Consider the following 15,759-nt stretch of genomic DNA (forward strand, 5'->3'; position numbering starts at 1 on the left):
TGCCTGTGTTCAGACCAGCCATGTCCGCACAATGCGGTTCATGCAGGGAATGTGCTGAGTTTATTATTTGTGGTAGCAGATAGTGCTTTCACTGCGAGGCTTTCTCCCTCGTCCTCCTCCTGTCATGCTGAGCTCTCCCCATGGCTGCTGGGCCCCACTGTCTCACCCTCAAGGACAGACAGAAGCCTGGCAAGGACAGGCTTCCCCTTCTTAAACCATATTGCTTCTGTAGACCAGGCTCAGAGCCTGGCCTTGCATTGTCTGCTCCTTCCATGCTACCAGGAAAAGCCACAAATTTTTCGCACACCCAAAAGTTATCTTTCTCTGAATTTGTGCTGTCTCTTGCCTGGCTTTGACCATTTTTATCATCAGTGTCAGGTTTCTCCCAAGGCTTCTGTATCTTTGACCACGAGGGACCAGACCACATGCATCATCAAAGAGGCAGCATGTATCTTGCTCCGTCCTCATCCTTGACTGCTGAACACTGTCCTTTCCAGAGCTGTGGAAGGAGCCTGGGCCCAGCTGTCTGCCTGCAAACTGTCAGCGAGATTGCCTTCTTTGATCTGCACTCAGCACTGGATTTTATCCCAGCAGCCAACAGGCTAATTCCACAAGTTTATTCTACAAAGCTCAATTAGAGCAGCTGGCACCGGCAGCGTCCCTGCTGGCTCCGAGCCTGCAGAAGAAGAGGAAGGCTGGTGCAGCGGCTGGGGTATGAGTTTGGGAGTCCACAGGCTGAGCTGCGAACCCCCGCTTTACTGCTGTCCTCTGGGCCACCCCAGTAAGCCACCCCAGTGAGAGTTTGGCACCTCCGTGCTGTGCAGGGAGGTACAGCACTTTCCTGCCTCAATGGAAGAGAAATACATTGGAGATACAAGCTATTGTAGTGATGGGGACCTGCGTCAACAGAGGTAGAAGCAGGTCATGGCCGCTGCATCTGGGAAATGCTGCGTAGATCCAGCTGGACCAACAGCAGGGAAGAGGATGGGGCCCCAGGTGATGGAGGATGCGAGGCACACCGTGCCTGCTCACCGCTGAGCTAGTGGTTTGCTTTTCAGCTGCGGGAGCACTGCTCTGTGCCATGTGGTTCTCCAGTGCCTGAGTTATATTCAGCCCTGCCCTGAAAACGATCCTGGTGTGTATGAGCAGAACCACAGACAACATGGGATTTCTTTACAAGGGCCCTTGCCCAGCACAGAAGTGCCCACAGTTATTTGCTTCAACATCATCAGCGTTATGGTAACATCCGTGAAAAATCAGAATCTTCTGGTACTAAACATACTCTGCAAGTGCTCCTGCTTTGCTGGTCCCTCCTCTGGAGAGCTTACTGCAGCCAGACAAAGAGGTCTAAGCAGGACATCAGGAAGCAGAAAGAGAGTCCAAGTGATTTCTGCTAGGGAGAAGAGTCAAATCCTATTTATGCAAGACCTCGTTATCAAGGCAGTAAGGAGCTGAATGCAGATGCTACCTATGTACAGCATGCTGTTTCCCTCCCAGGGACGCTCAGGAAAGTCCTCACAAAAGAGAACAGGGGCAAGGGACATGCAGCAGTCCAGCAAGCCTGCGGTTGCCTTTGCCTTCCCTGTCCCTTAGTAAGTCAGAGACCAGTATGGCTGACACGCTTGGATGGGGACAAATGTACCTCTTGGGGTACAAGGAGAGTAGAGCCTTGGGGCTATTTCTTCCTCTCCTCCTGAGCAGATTTCAGTGCCATCTGCTCTCTTCTGTCTTTGGAGGAGTCAGCCGGGTGCTTTTGTCCCTTCTGGCAAAGCCGTACTGCATATGTCCCCCATTGGGTGTCAGGCACCCCGAGGCAGCCAGGAAGGATGCGCACTCTCAGCCTTGCTCCAGAAAGCTCCCACTGCAGGAGCCCAAGGTCTTTCTTTCTCTCCTTTTCCCTGTCCACCACCTGCCACTCCGGATGAGGCTGTTCCCAAGGCCACAACTCCCAGGGTTGGAGCCAGGCTTTGCTGTGGCCTCTGCAGGAGGGGATGGGAAGGAGCTGGGGCTGGGAAGGGATCTGCCCTGCACGGCTGGCTTCCCAGAGGGGTTCAGAGCAGTTCCAAGCCCTTGGGGAGAGCAGCAGGGATGGGAGGTGTGGGACCAGCCATGGGGCTCCCTGACCTGGAAACTGCTCCACAGGATTGCCCTTTTCTCTGCAAGCATGAATTATCTGCCCTCTAAATACTCCTGGACAATCCCCGGCCCAGCACCAGATGGAGACTGGAGGAGCTGCATAATTTAGGGGAGGAGAGATGGGGAGGCTTGTTGATGGAAGGTGGCTTGCTGGGACAAAGCTGCCTCAAACCTCACAGCCACACCAAGCTCAGGGTAAGAGTTTTGTTGTCTGCTCTCCCCTCCTAAAATCCTACCTGCCCCTGGGCTGGCTGGAGCCTGTCCTGGGTAGGAGTGAGCACAACCCTCATGTCCAGGTGAGCTACGTCATTGTATGCCCTCCAAGCTTTCCTGCTGGAAGGAGAGGGGGAATAAAAGGAAGCAGGTAGTGAGGAGCCCTGGCAGACTGGAGATGCTCCCCAGCCACTCCTGTGGACTCTGGGTAAGGGTCTCACTGCCACGTATAATGTGGGAGCTGTGCGGCTGCTCCAGCTCCTGCACAGGGCGGCTGTGAGACTCCGCTGCTGTGCCGAGCACGTCCCACGGGATGGCACTGCCTGCTCAGGAACAGACAGCCAGGCTGGTGCGCCTGGCAGGCATAAATTCGGCAAATGAAACGGTGGTGGCAGATTCTGATTGACGGGTCCCTAGAGAGCAAAGTCCCTTGTTTTCTCCATCCCCGAGGGAATTGGGAGCAGCAGGAGGAGCAGCAGCAACGAAAACTCTTTCCCCAGCCCAGCACTTTGCCCTTGCAGATCTGTTTTTGGGACTCAGCCCATACTCATGGATCTTGACCTCTTTGCTGAAGCTGCCGATGCTGGGCCAGTTGACTCCTTTGCTGCAGACTTTCTGCAATGTCAAGAGCTGACTGCTGTGGAGGCTGCCAAAGCTGCCTCCTCCGAGCCCTCATTACACACACGAACCGTTGCACCCCTGTCACTCTGCACCCGGGGTACGAGGCCCGGAGGTTTCAATAAAGGGCAAGGGAAATGAGGCCAGCAGGGTTTGGCGTCATTCGCACATTACTCCTCTCTGCGGTGTAAAACTGGCACAAATGACAACGCTCTGCCAGAATGGTTCGCGTCTTCAGCAGCTTTGCTGGAGCCAGGTCAAAGCTGGGATTTGCAGCCCGGGAAGTTGAGGGCTGGGTGAGCACCCAACCACCAGCGTCCTGCCCCTGCTCCCTGCTGCTGTTCCCTTGGGAAGCAGCGTGGCCCATCAGGGTGCTGGCTCCTCCTGTGGGGTCCTGCAGCCCCGTGTCCAGCAGGTCCCCAGCACCCTTCTGCCAGCTGGTGGTTGATGGCTTTGGATCAGGGTACCTACCATGGATACTGGGACGTCACAGATGTCTGCCATATCTGTGTGGGCACAGATTCCTGACAAAAGGCCTTTTTAGGACCTGTCTCATGTCCTGGGGACACGTTCCTGTGTGCTCTTCAGGGCTGGAGGGGAGTTTCTTCCTCTCTGTGGGGGATTTTTGCTGCACGGCTACTCTGGAGCGCTGCAGAGCCATCAAAACGTGGTGCTGGTGTGCTCGGTTTGGTCAGGGCTTCTTGTAAATGTCACACCTGGCTGAGGAGCAACGTACTGGGCAGCACCCACTGTGGGGTCCATCTCCAGGCCTCAGCTTAGTGAGAGGGATGACTTGTTATCTGCTCTTGATGGGAAAACTCAGGCTGGTGGCATTTAATTCATATCCCTTTAATCACTATAAGTCGTTGGCTACTCTTAAAATTTACCCTCCCTCTGCTTTCTTTCCCTACCAAAACTGTTGCCTCTTCCTTCTGTGTCTCCAAGGGGTGTCCAGAAGGGCCTGGGGAGAGGAGGAGGGAAGCCTTCAGCAGCTGGAAGGCACCCAAGGAAGGGATGATGAGTCATCTGGGGCCATCTTTACCCTCGGACAGACCTTCAGGACATTTACCCGGCTGGCCCTTTGCCAGCCTTGCTCACCCTGTGGCTTTCGTTAGGTTGATTGTACCTCCTCACAGACCTCCTTTCTTCATTAGCTCTCCTTCCCCAGCCTCTCTTCTTCCTTGGCCTCAGCGCTTGGCTTTGGAAAGGTGAGATGTGTGGCTGTCTTCCTCCCCGTGTCAGTCCTCACATGCAAGCAAGACAGTAAGCTTGTGTGTCTGATGCTTGGCCCCTCTCTGTAGTCATTTGGCACTAAAAATTATCTGCAGAGAAAAATACTGTGCTCCATACCTGGGTCTTAATTTCCTCCCTCACCAAACCATTATTACTAATTACCACTCCTAGGTGTTTAAACCATTTCAGTGATGCTGTTAAATGCCCAGCGTTAATTTAATAGCCAAGTATCTGGGTTTCCCCACATGCGGAGCTCTCAGAGCATCTCCCACGGAAGCCAAACACAGCCATCCCTGGCTGCGGTCCATACAAGAGGCAGCAGAGGAGCGGCGAGCACACGTTAACAACAGACCCACCAGCACAATGAGCTGGGCATTACTCAGCAGGAAGCGCTCCCTCACCCCATACCATCCCCCAAAGGGAGCCCCCTCTTCAGCCACACTGCCTCCGTGGTGAGGGAAGACTTGGCACCGCTGCCAGCACTGGCTGGCATCCCTTGTGCAGATCATGACCTCCTGAGCTTCATCCTTTGACAGAGCCATCCTAGGGAGCTGGGCAGCACCCTCCCTGGCAGACACCCTGCCTGCCTGCCACCCACCCATCCCTGGCCAGCATTTGACAGTGCGTACTCAGATTTGGAGAGGGGGGGAGCCTGCCAGAAGTCAGCCCCATGGAAATCTGGGCACTGCTTTCCTCTGGCACCTGAAAGCAGGGAGTGGCCATTGCCCCCAGAGAGGTTGCAGGGCTGGGGCGTGATGGGGACCTGGCTGAAGGCATCGAACCAGACATCGCCTGCTGCATCGCTGCTCCTGCTGCACTGCGAAGGGCCTGCTGGCTCTTCTCTCACACTGCTGGGGCCTTGGACTGGAGTGGGGGTACTTTTCCAAGCCAAATGTTTTAACTCACCTCTCAGTCACAAGATGGGAGGCCTCCAGCATCCCCAGGACCTCATCTGTCCCAGTGCTGTGGAGGAGAAGACCCTGGTGCCCTGCCCACCCCGATATACCCAGGGCCCACCAGAGCATGCTGCCAGTGCTGAGGGAGGCAAGAAAGTGGCACAGGGGCAGAGACCCAGGAGGGGCACAGGGTGACATTTTTGGGTCTCACAGGCACCCAAGTGGTCATGTGCTCTGGGAGAGACAGGGAATGAGAGCTCCAGCCCACGCACAAGCCCTTTGCTTTCAATGCTACCCCTTTAAGACATCATTTAAAATGACAGATTAATTAGTTAATGTTTGCAGAGCGCTTTGAACATGAAAAGTGCTGTATAAGTGCTGAATATTAGTGTTAATTATTATGGCGTGGAGGTTAGCCCCATCCAAGCAGCATTCCCCATACACAATGTCAGGCTGGTGCCATTTCCCTACCTCTCCCCCACCATTGCCCCAGCCTGTAAAAGCCAGAAGGAGAAGGGGAGAAGCAGAGAGGAAAAAGTAAGACCCTCTGCAACCTGCAAGGAAGGAACACTTCATGAAGCGGGGGGGGCTGAGCCATGCACCTCCTCCACTTGGGGCAGGGCATTGTGTGGGAAGCGGGGCTGTGCACCCTCTAGCCCCCAGCTTTGCAGTGGGCTGGGGTTGGAAACATCGCAGGGAGGATGGAGGAGATGCAGGAGGGTTTCTGCAGGTCATCCCATCCATGCCTGGGTGGGGGCACCTGGAACTGGTGGTGACTTCAGAGCCAGGCAAGGGGATGAGGAGAGGGTGAGAAGGTTTTGGGGTCTGAGAGCCAGACAGAGGCATAGGGAAGGCTGCGTTCTAGACACACACGTGCTGGGGCTGGGAGGTCCCTGGCGTCCCCTGCAGCTGGTGCCTGGCCCGCTTTGCTGCCTCTCCTCTCCTTGCGCCCTCCTTCTCAGCGAGCTGCTCCCAGGAAGGCTCCCTGGAGGAGGAGCAGAAATGGGGCAGCAAGTGCCCCCAATTACTTCAACAGCAAAGCATCCAGCCGGCTGTCCCATGAAATGTGTGTGCTGACAGGCATGCTGGGGGAGCGCGGGGTGGGTGTGGGGTGCTACTGAGGTCACAAAAGAGAGGAGTGAGCTGGAGGAGGTTGGGCTGGAAGCGGGGCTGGAGAGGGCCAGAGCGGGGACCCACAGGTGCCGGCTGGGAGATCTGGGTGCTGAGCACTGGAATCGACCTCTGTGAGGTGCATCGGGGAGGACTGCGGTGCTGTCATCGCACTGAGACCCATTGGTGTCTGCTGGGACACCTGAAGCCGAGTGTGCCCTCACCCCACTGACCCCCCGCTGCCACCGAATTAACCCTCCTGGCCCCACCTGCCTTTTCGACTCGTGGTCTCGCTCACCCACCGTGGGTCAGACCCTGGCTGCACTTCAGAGGGGCATTGTCACTCAGGTGGTTGCCCTTCCCTGTCACCCCTCTGAGCTGGTGGTGTCAGGGTCTAGCGGGGATCCTAGTCTGCTCCAGAAAGCCACGGAGGGTCCCACGCCAAGCAGGAGCCCAGAGGAGGGCAAGGGGATCTCGGTGTGTTGGTGGCACCCCTGCTGCTGGCGATGGGGTGCGAGGTGAGGGGACACACCGGGAGCCCAGAGCCCTTTGCAGGGCTCTCACCTCCCTGCCCTGCTGCCACCTCACCTGTTTTGGGGTCTGCAGCTGCAGCTGTGGGTAACTCCCCTGCTCTGGGCCGTGATGGTGAGCATTTCCACCAGGCAGCCACTGCCAACTCAGCTACTGAGGAAATCACCAGAAACCCCATGAATGGCTGAACAAAGCCCCAGAACAACATTAGGCCCCCTTTCTTTTCTCTTTCCTTTTTGAGCCCTCAAGCCTGTGTGAATTCTGATCTCGCCGGCAGTTCTTGGCTTGCTGCCATGAGCATCAATGTCTTCAGGTGGGAGCTGGGGCATCATCCCTTGTGGTAACAGCACCCAGGGAGGAACAGTACAGGCAGGGTGATGCTGGGGGCTAAGCAGGGGCTGGAAAAGATGTTTTGGAGAGCAGCAGAGAAAGTTGGCACATGTGACTGGAGTTTACCCACACTTACTTCAAAAAAAGTTGTGGCAAAGCCCTCTCCTCTTGCCTCGTCCTTCCTCTGTGTATCTGGAAGATCGACTTGAAAAGAGCAGTTGAAACAAGACCGTCTGCTGAATTGCCAAAGAGGACAAAGCTGTCCACGATAGCTGACTCTCTTGCTGGGTTTCCAGGTACTCCTCCAGCACAGCAGAACGAAAAAACTCCTCCCAGTAAATCCCCCAATAAATCCACATAGAGGACTGAATTATATATAAAAAAAAAATCTTTATTTCATGTACCAGGATTTTTTTTTTGTCCTTTTCTCCTTTTTTTTTTTCTTTTTTTTTTTCTTTTTAACAGTCTGAAAAAAACCCACGAAATAAAGAAAATGGAGGTTGGTTTCTTGTACTGGTTTGAGCTGGACATGAGCAATACCCTTGGAAAAAAGCTTCCCTGCCAGCCCTTGCCTCTCAGGCACGCTCTCCCCTCCCCGCCTGGCCCTGGGGGAGCGCTCGGCCCTGTGAATGCTCCCCAGCTCCGGGCGGCCTTGGCGGGGGGCAAGGGCAGCTGGGGATGGAAACCCCAACACCACCCTCCCTCTATGCCAGGGTCCAGGAAACAGGCTTAAATTTATTCCTTGGGAGGCATCAGGGGTGCGGGGTGTTCCCTGTGAATCTCTTTCAAAGGGCTCGGGGGTCACAGGAGGAGATTTCGGGGGAGGGGGGGCGGTCTGGACACTCAGCCAAGCCACTCGCATCTTCCTCTTGCCCTGCGATGCTGTTTTTTGGGGGGTTACCCCCTCCCACTGCTGCCCCCCGTCCTGCCCAGGAGCAGGGAGAGGGGGTTAAAGCTGCAAGGAGGAGGGTGCAGGGAGGATCAGGCTGCTTTTAAGCAGAAACCCCGCTGGGACCCGAAGCAAGGGACTGCGCAGCTCCTAAAACTGGAGCAGCAAGAATGGGGACGGAAAAAAAGTCGAAAAGTGGGTCTGAGCTGCCAAAGGGTTTGGCGGCCTCATCCTGCAAACCCTCGGCCTCGTGCCTGCAAGGGGCACTGCCATTTTCGGGGAGCAGCCCCAAAAGGGTCCCCGTCCTTGCCCCGGGCTGGCTGGCAGCTCACTGGGTGTCACAGAGGCCCCTGCGCTCCCCTGCCACCGCCTCCTCTCCCGCCTGCATCCACAGCGGCTGTTGTGGGGTCAGCTGGATTAAAAGCAGTTCCTGGCACCCCTGGAGCCCTGTTCTCCCGGCACAGCAGGGAGGAAGGGGGCTGTGGCCGGGCCAGGGGTCCTGGGGCGGGATGGTGGGGACCCAGCTCACCTTGTCGCTGTGGATGAGACCACAGCAGGCTGGGACCTCCTGGCGAGGGGGGGATGAGGACAAAACCCAGAGGGTGTGGAGATGCTCGATGGCTTCGCGCCTCTCCCTGGCATGGCCGCAGGGACTCAGGGGGGCTCAGACCTGGAGCCGGGGGCTGCCCAGGATGGGGGCTGGGGGAGGTAAATGTGCCAAGGCCAAGCAGCTGGTGGCCAGCTTTGGGTCAAGGTGGGCTGGCTGTGCCCAGGGGGGACAGGAGCAATTTCAGGGAATGGCTGGGTAAGCCTCGCCATGCCCCCCACCCACATGGCTGCAGCCCCACTGGTGTGACCTCAGAGGGATCCAGGCAGTTTTGGGGGACATGTGGCCGCCTCGGGAAACCTCTGGAGCATTCACAGGCGAGCATGTGCACAGCCCCCCCATCAGCACACTGCCCTTGGCTTTGGCCTCCTGTATCCCCCCCACCGCAGCAGCAGCATCCCAAAGGGATGGGAGACCCAGTTCCCCTCCACCAGTCCCTGCCCTCTGCCTGCGCCTCCCACCCTTCTCCCCGCCGTCTTTTTTCTTTTTTTTTTTTCACAGTTTCAAGCTGGAGAAAACAAAAATGAAAAGAAAAAAATACTATCTGTTTTTCTTGCAAGTAAATCCACTTATTATATTTACATTTATTTATAGCTGTTATTTTATTAAAAAAATTGCCACTTTTTTTTTTAAGAAACCTTTTTTTGTCCTTTTTTTTTTTTTTTTTTGTCTCTGTGTGTGTCTTTATTTGTTGTGTCTGTTTGCTTTTTGCACTGTCACTGTTAACCCCAGGGTCCCCAGAATTGGGGATGCAGAGACCCCCTTGGGGACACTGCGGAGGGGTGACTCAGCATCGGCTCCTCTGGTCCGGAGGGACAAGAGCCGCTCTTAACCCCTACAGACCCGCGGGGGACAAGCGGATCCCCACGGATCCTGGGGGAACGGAGCAGATCTCCATGGATCCCAGGGAACAGGTCGCAGTTGACCCCAGCACCCCAGGATCCTCTGTAACCAGCCCAAGGACACCGAAGTTGCTGCCAGCTGAACCCCCATCCCCTGTCCCCCAAGGAGCCCATGCTGGGTTAAAGGTAAGTGGGAAAAAAAACCCCATACAATTAAAGAACAGGCCCCCCCCAAATCCAAAGAGCTGCCTCCTCCTCCTCCTCCCATGTGATTTATTGTCATTTGTTATTTCTTGGTTCCCTTTTATTTTTTTTAAGTCTGTTTTTATTAAATGTTAAAATAATGGTACATGGGAAATCATGCATTTTCTTTTAAATTTATTTCTATTTTTTAAATCTCTTTCTCTCAGTTTTAAAGTTTTTCTTTTTTTTCCTTTTTTCTTTTTCTTTTTTTTTAAATAATTTTTTCATTGTCTCTTTCCTCGCGTTTCCTTTTCATTTGTTTGTTTGTTTTTTGTTCGCTCGCTTGTTTTCCTGCTTATCTGCTTGTTCGTTGATTTTTTTGTTGTTATTTTTTTTGTTTCTTTTTGTCTTTTTTTTTTTTTTTTTGTGGATTTTTTTTTTTTTTGCGTTGGGAAGGTCCCCACCCCCCCAAGGGGTGCTTCCACCTCCTCCTTCCCACCCCATTGCTGCCCCTTGCCTCCTTCTGCCCTCCCCACCCCGCAGCCCACCCCGTCTCCTCCTGCCCCTTTTTCAGCTCCTGGCGACGGCTTCATACCGGGGTGGTCCGGCGGTTGGCTGTGTTGGTGTGGATAGAGTCCTTGTTCTCTTTCTGGATACAGTTGTGAACCTGGAGGAAACTGTTATCCCTGTCGGAGTTGTAGGTGGCGGTGGGGGTGGTGGTTGCCTTCAGCGGGTCCCTGGTCAGGGTGTACATCGAGATCTCTGTTGATGGGAGGGTGTTGAACCCTTTGATCCCGACAGGAGAGGCATCCCTGGAGTGTGAAGGCTCGGTGGAGCGGGAGCTGGAGCGGCTGCGTCTCTGATAGCGGTACCGGTAGCTGGGGATGCGGGTGATGGCGGAGGACTGGAGGTAGTCCGTGGCACGAGCATTGGCGCGCAGCTGTTTGTGCCGGTCTATGAACATGTGGACGGCCAGCACTCCCACCATCTCAGCTATAATGAAGGACAGGGCCCCGAAGTAGAAGGACCAGCCGTAGGAGTAGCTGTTCTTCTTGGAGTCACTCTTGGAGGGGTCTCCAGCGTTGGCTGATATGTATACGATGATGCCAATTATATTACTCAGACCTGTCAGCCGACCAGTGGGGGAAGGAGATGGAGATGTCAGGAGGGCAGTGGTGGGGGCTGTGGGGTTGACCCCCTGTCCCTGGGAGATGGGGACGGGAGGGACCCCAGCCACTCATCCCCTCTTAGTGGACAGCTGTCCTTGGGAAACCTGGGCAAGACCCTCCTTGTGTGCCTGTTGCATCCCTGGACTGCACTCCTGCTGGTCCCCAAGAGATGCCAGGTGCAGGGAAACCTTCTCCCTCCAGCAGCTCCCAAGCAGCAGGAAAGCCCCTGCCTGCAGGGTGCTGCTGCCTGCCAGGTGAGCAAGCAGGGTAGAGAGGCATCCTTGGGAGGCTGCTTTCAGCCCAAATAAGCCTCATCAGAGCTGGGAAACACACACAACCATGCCCTTGTGGGATGCCCCAGTCGGGAAGCCACCCCAACCCCCTGGAGCCCATCTCTGGGGCATCAGGCCCTGTGCATCCCTTTACCTGCAGACACGAAGAAGATGCCGGCACTAAGGATGATGTTGTGTCGGGTTTTGTAGAACTCGCTGGCTGCAATGCAGAGTCCACCCATGAAAAGCAGAATCACACTCAGGATCGGGAAAATACTAGAGGCTCTAACAGCCCCTGTGGAGGAGAGAGGGAGAGGGGCAGAAAGAACAGCGCAGGTGTGAAAGAGCGGAAAAAGGGGCACGGAAACAGTGGCGGGGCGGGGGGACACGAGCATATTTTGTGCGTGGAGGTGAAGGGGAGAGACAGAGGGCAACATGCAGGGCGAGGGGTAATTCAAAGAGGGATAAAGGCATCGGGGGATGGAGGAAGGGAGAGAGAAACAAAGTGTGTCAGAAAAAGAGAGCGGTCCGAAGCAGCTCTCCCATTCCCTGGCCACTGCCACAAAACTGGTGGCCTGGTGCAGGGCGGTGGAGAGGGCTGTGGGCCAGTGTCTGAGCCGGGAGCCTGCCCGTGCTGCCTGTCCCCCCTCATGCTGGTTTTCGCTCCGCTTTTGGGGGGACAACAGACTGGACGGAGAGCCCCTGCACCATCCAGCTTCTCCTCCTGCGGGGTGCTGCCGCTCAAGCCTGCTCTTCAAAGAGCAGCAACCCAAATGCTTCCCGCAGAGCTGCTCAATCTTGAATCCTCCCGAAAGGGCACGAGCATCTCAAGGAGATTTTTTTTTTAAAGGGCTGGAAAGGAGTTCCTGGTACCATGCAGTGCTCTGCAGCTGCAGTAAGGACTGAGAAGTGAAAGTCCCAGCCCTGTTTGCCAAAATGCAGGGCTTATCCTAGTAATTAAACAACTGGGCTCCTTCCAGAGGGCAGTGATGGGTTTGGATGTGCCAGCTCCCACACATGCATGTTCTCCATCGGTTGATATGGGAAGGGCTCAGCCAGCAGAGGGCAATGGCATAGATGCACATATATGCTCATACACACACACAAAACATACCCCAAAGCTTCTGGGGGGACTCTCTCGTATTCACATAGCGAAAAGCCAGGACTGTGTATACACACACCCACGCACACATTCACCGACGTACACGCTGCTCATGGGCTGTTCAGTGAGTACTAACGCTCTGTCTGAGTTCACATTGCCGATACTTGCGTTTTTTAATTAGGAAGGCCTTCCCTCATCCCTTCCTGAGAGAAAATAAGCTGTTAAAGTGTGAAATGAAGCCTTGCTCAATAAAGAAAAGTATCAGACGGGCTGGTGCAATTCTGCTTGTGGAGCAAAGACCTGGAAGGGAGAACGAAAGCTAATCCCTCCTTGCCTGCAAGAATGAACCCTACTGACGCAAGTGCAGGACTTTTTCCTAAGTGAGCAGAGACCATGCTTCTAAGACCCTGTTGGCATCAAGGTCCTACCAAGCACAAGCAATCAGCTCTTTGAGGAGGTCCCTAGCCCACTGCCTGTGCATGGGGAATGCAAAAGGCAGGGAGAAAGCTCTTTTGCTTGCTTTCCAGTTATGCTTGGCTGTGTTTCAGTGAACAGGATAGCGATAATAACCATCTTAATAGCTTCTGGAAAGCAAGGCAGGATTTGACAATGTGAAGCTTAAATGGCCGTAAGCAAACATCAAGCAGACATCCGCTGTTCAGCGGGTTTGTAGACGGATGGTCCCTCAGTCCCGCAGCCGGTCCCTGACCACATCAGTTTTATCTGGGTATTAATTCTGAAATTCATGTCTGTTGGGAGAAGACAAAGTTGCCAGCTGACATGGAAAGCTGCAGGCATTATGTGATGAGGGAGGTCATCAGCCTCATTCAGCCTCTGCCTTCTGCCGCTCAGGACGATCATGCCAGCAAGAGAGGGGCAGAATCTCAACTGGTATTCTTGGGTCAAGAGCCTCTGGTTTAAAGGCTCGTGATGGTGTTCAGATGCTCTCTTGTATCATCTGTTTACTTTTTAATTCAAGTGTCTCCTAGCAAAGAAATGCAGGAATGCTTCTGCTTCCTCTCTGACGAGGGGCATTCGGTTTCAAGAATCCCGGAACACTTTATGTGGACGACTGGCAGAAATAAAGTCTGAGGCCTTCCAGCCAGGCTATGGGCAATTCCCCACAATCATCCTGGTCCTCTGAATGAGGCAATCACCTAATCTGATAGTAATTAACAACTTCCTAGCTGTTCTTGCCGGTACCTGCAGGCATTGCCTGTGCAGAGCACCCAGGGACTCCAGTTTGGCAGAAGTCCTGGGAAGAAGCTGTTCAGTGGGGTCCCTCTCTAGTCAGGTCTAAGACAGCAGAAATCCCACTTCCCTCAGGAGTGACACAAGTAGTCCTTTATTGGCTTGCCAAATCCTTCTTTGAACCTGGTTCTTTCTTAAAAAGGGCTCTGCCCTGGGGACACCATCAGGTCCTGACATTGGGCTGATTTTTATCTTCAGATCTTGTTTCCTCTGAGGGAACAGACCCATCCTTCTTGAGATGTTCACCCCCTTCCCCCAACTCTTCTTTCTGAAGTGCAGCTGATGCAGCCTCCTCTCTCCCAAACAATTCTGCAAGAGCTGGTTTTTGCCCTCAGAGGCAGCCTGCATGGTTGCTGTGCCAAACCACATCAAACCTCAGTCTTCAGCTCTGCCATTCAGGAGCCATGCAGTGACTAAGGGACCATGCTGCAGAAAGGCATCTGAAGGAAGCAATCTCCCTGGGTTATTTACAATTTACAGTGGATGAAGAACTGTTTGACAAACCAAGAGGAAGCAGCATAAGATGTGCCTCTTTTCACATACAAATGAGCCTCACAGAGCCTAAATTATCTCTCTCATCTCTGCCGCAGGGCTGGGTCTCCACATCTGGCTTGGAGCATGCCCAAATGACAAGGAGCAATTCTGAAAGACTCCCGGCCTTTGGAGACTTCTGATGCTTAACCTTGGGAGGTCAAAAGCTCTGATCTCAGATTTCTGAAGGGAGAAGATCTCTTCTCCTGATGTCAAAAGGCATCGGGCTTCTGGAGGGAGAGCAGGATAACAAGGTGGGGACCTAAGAGGAGGAGTGATCCCTGTTCAGCTATGCTACAGGAGGAGCAAGGTCCTGCTTCTGTGGCAGGTGGAAATGCTCCAGAAGTGATCAGGGATCAGGGGGGGCAACAGGGATCCCTTGTGATCAGGGAGGGCAACATACAATGTGTATCTGCCCTGCTGGCCAGGCTGCCTTCCCTGTCCCCATTCACAAAGCGATGTCCCCACATGTCCCAAGCTGTACTTGGAGCTCAGGTTAGGTTTCCCTATGGAGATGCCAAGTTCCTGGGGTACAGCACCTCTCCTGGGGGCTCTGGGTGAGCACCAGGTCTTTTCTTCAAAGGGCTCTGACTGTCCTTACTTCTGCTTCCCATTCCCACCACTAAATCACTAAAACCAGCAAAGATCAGATCTGCAGCCTCTGTAGGCAGGTGATGTTTAGGGAAAGGTGAATAGAGAATAGGTGCTCCTTGGACACAATCCAGCTAATTTCTTAAATCTGATGCAACTGGAATATCAGGTGAGGAAATATAAGATTCCTCTGCTTTAGGAGAACACGGACACACTCACACATGCTCACAGTGCCCCAGCTAACCCAGTCCTGACCTTATGCCCAGTCAGCAGCTCTCCAATGGATTTAAAACTCTGGATTTATATCGTAATTAATTTCCATTAATAAAAAATGCCACTGGTTGTTACTATGAGTTCAAAACTTGCACTGTCTCATGGGCAAGGCCGCAGGGAGGTGAGAGTGGAGCCAATTATGGGGGGTGGTGAGGTTTTGGGGTCACCTCCTCTGGCCTGTTGAACCTCACAGGTCCCAGCATTTCCACCACCCTGCCTTCAGAAAGCAAAAGGCACCCGACGCTAGCACCTACGAGCCATTGCAAGGAGAAGGGCTTGCAAACTTACGGAGGAAATATTCTGCTGTATCGGCTTCATAATCTGCATCCTCAGGGAAGTGATCGATTTGCTTACACAGACCTTTAAAATTCCCTAGGGAACAAGAGAAAAAAAAAAGAACAAATGAGAACACAGACACCTGCCTGGCAGGAATAGCTGCCCTCTGTGTCGCCCTCCGTGCCCGCCCTGCTGTCCCCCCATGCAGCTACCCGCTCCGTTATGGATACCCATTACATGCCCAGGTGCTCTACTCACACACTTGCACCTGTATCTCCCTCTAATTTGCACAGGAACATGGGGTTCACCATCTGGATCCAACCTGACGCCCACCTAGCCCAGCACCCCCTCACCAGCGGCTCTGGCCGGCGCGCATGACTCCTGCTGCGGATGGGCAGGACAGCACTGCCCGCTTCTGAGGGAGGTGGGGTGAGAAGAGGAGCCAGAGCCTGGGTCACGCTGTGAAGCACGGGGGTCGGGGTCACTTCCCTCAGCATCGACCAGTGTAACTGCGGGTGTTCGTGTTTCACGTGTTGTGGCCTCAGTAGGTCCCAGCATACAGTGAGGTGATCAGGTTTGGGTGGAAAAGCGTTTGTTTCTCTCAGCTGTGAATATGCTGCCTATTCATTTCACGGGCAGGATACATTCCATTGTTCTAATGCAGTAGGAGAAGAACAAATGCTCTTCAATCTACTTTCTCTGTATG

At 54.1% G+C, this 15,759-nt stretch overlaps 1 protein-coding gene across 1 annotated transcript in view; it reads right to left on the bottom strand.

The window, feature by feature from the left end:
* Positions 1-10,177: 10,177 nt before the first annotated feature.
* Positions 10,178-15,759, bottom strand: part of CACNG2 (calcium voltage-gated channel auxiliary subunit gamma 2) — a 50,387-nt gene continuing 44,805 nt past the window's right edge. The window contains exons 2-4 of the mRNA XM_065654871.1: positions 15,066-15,149; positions 11,184-11,324; positions 10,178-10,713 (exon numbers count right to left, since the gene is read on the bottom strand). Coding sequence (XP_065510943.1) covers positions 10,178-10,713; positions 11,184-11,324; positions 15,066-15,149 — 761 coding nt within the window. The remainder of the gene's footprint in view (positions 10,714-11,183; positions 11,325-15,065; positions 15,150-15,759) is intronic.

Source organism: Caloenas nicobarica, chromosome 1, assembly GCF_036013445.1.
Source record: "Caloenas nicobarica isolate bCalNic1 chromosome 1, bCalNic1.hap1, whole genome shotgun sequence".
NCBI classification, from domain to species: domain Eukaryota; kingdom Metazoa; phylum Chordata; class Aves; order Columbiformes; family Columbidae; genus Caloenas; species Caloenas nicobarica.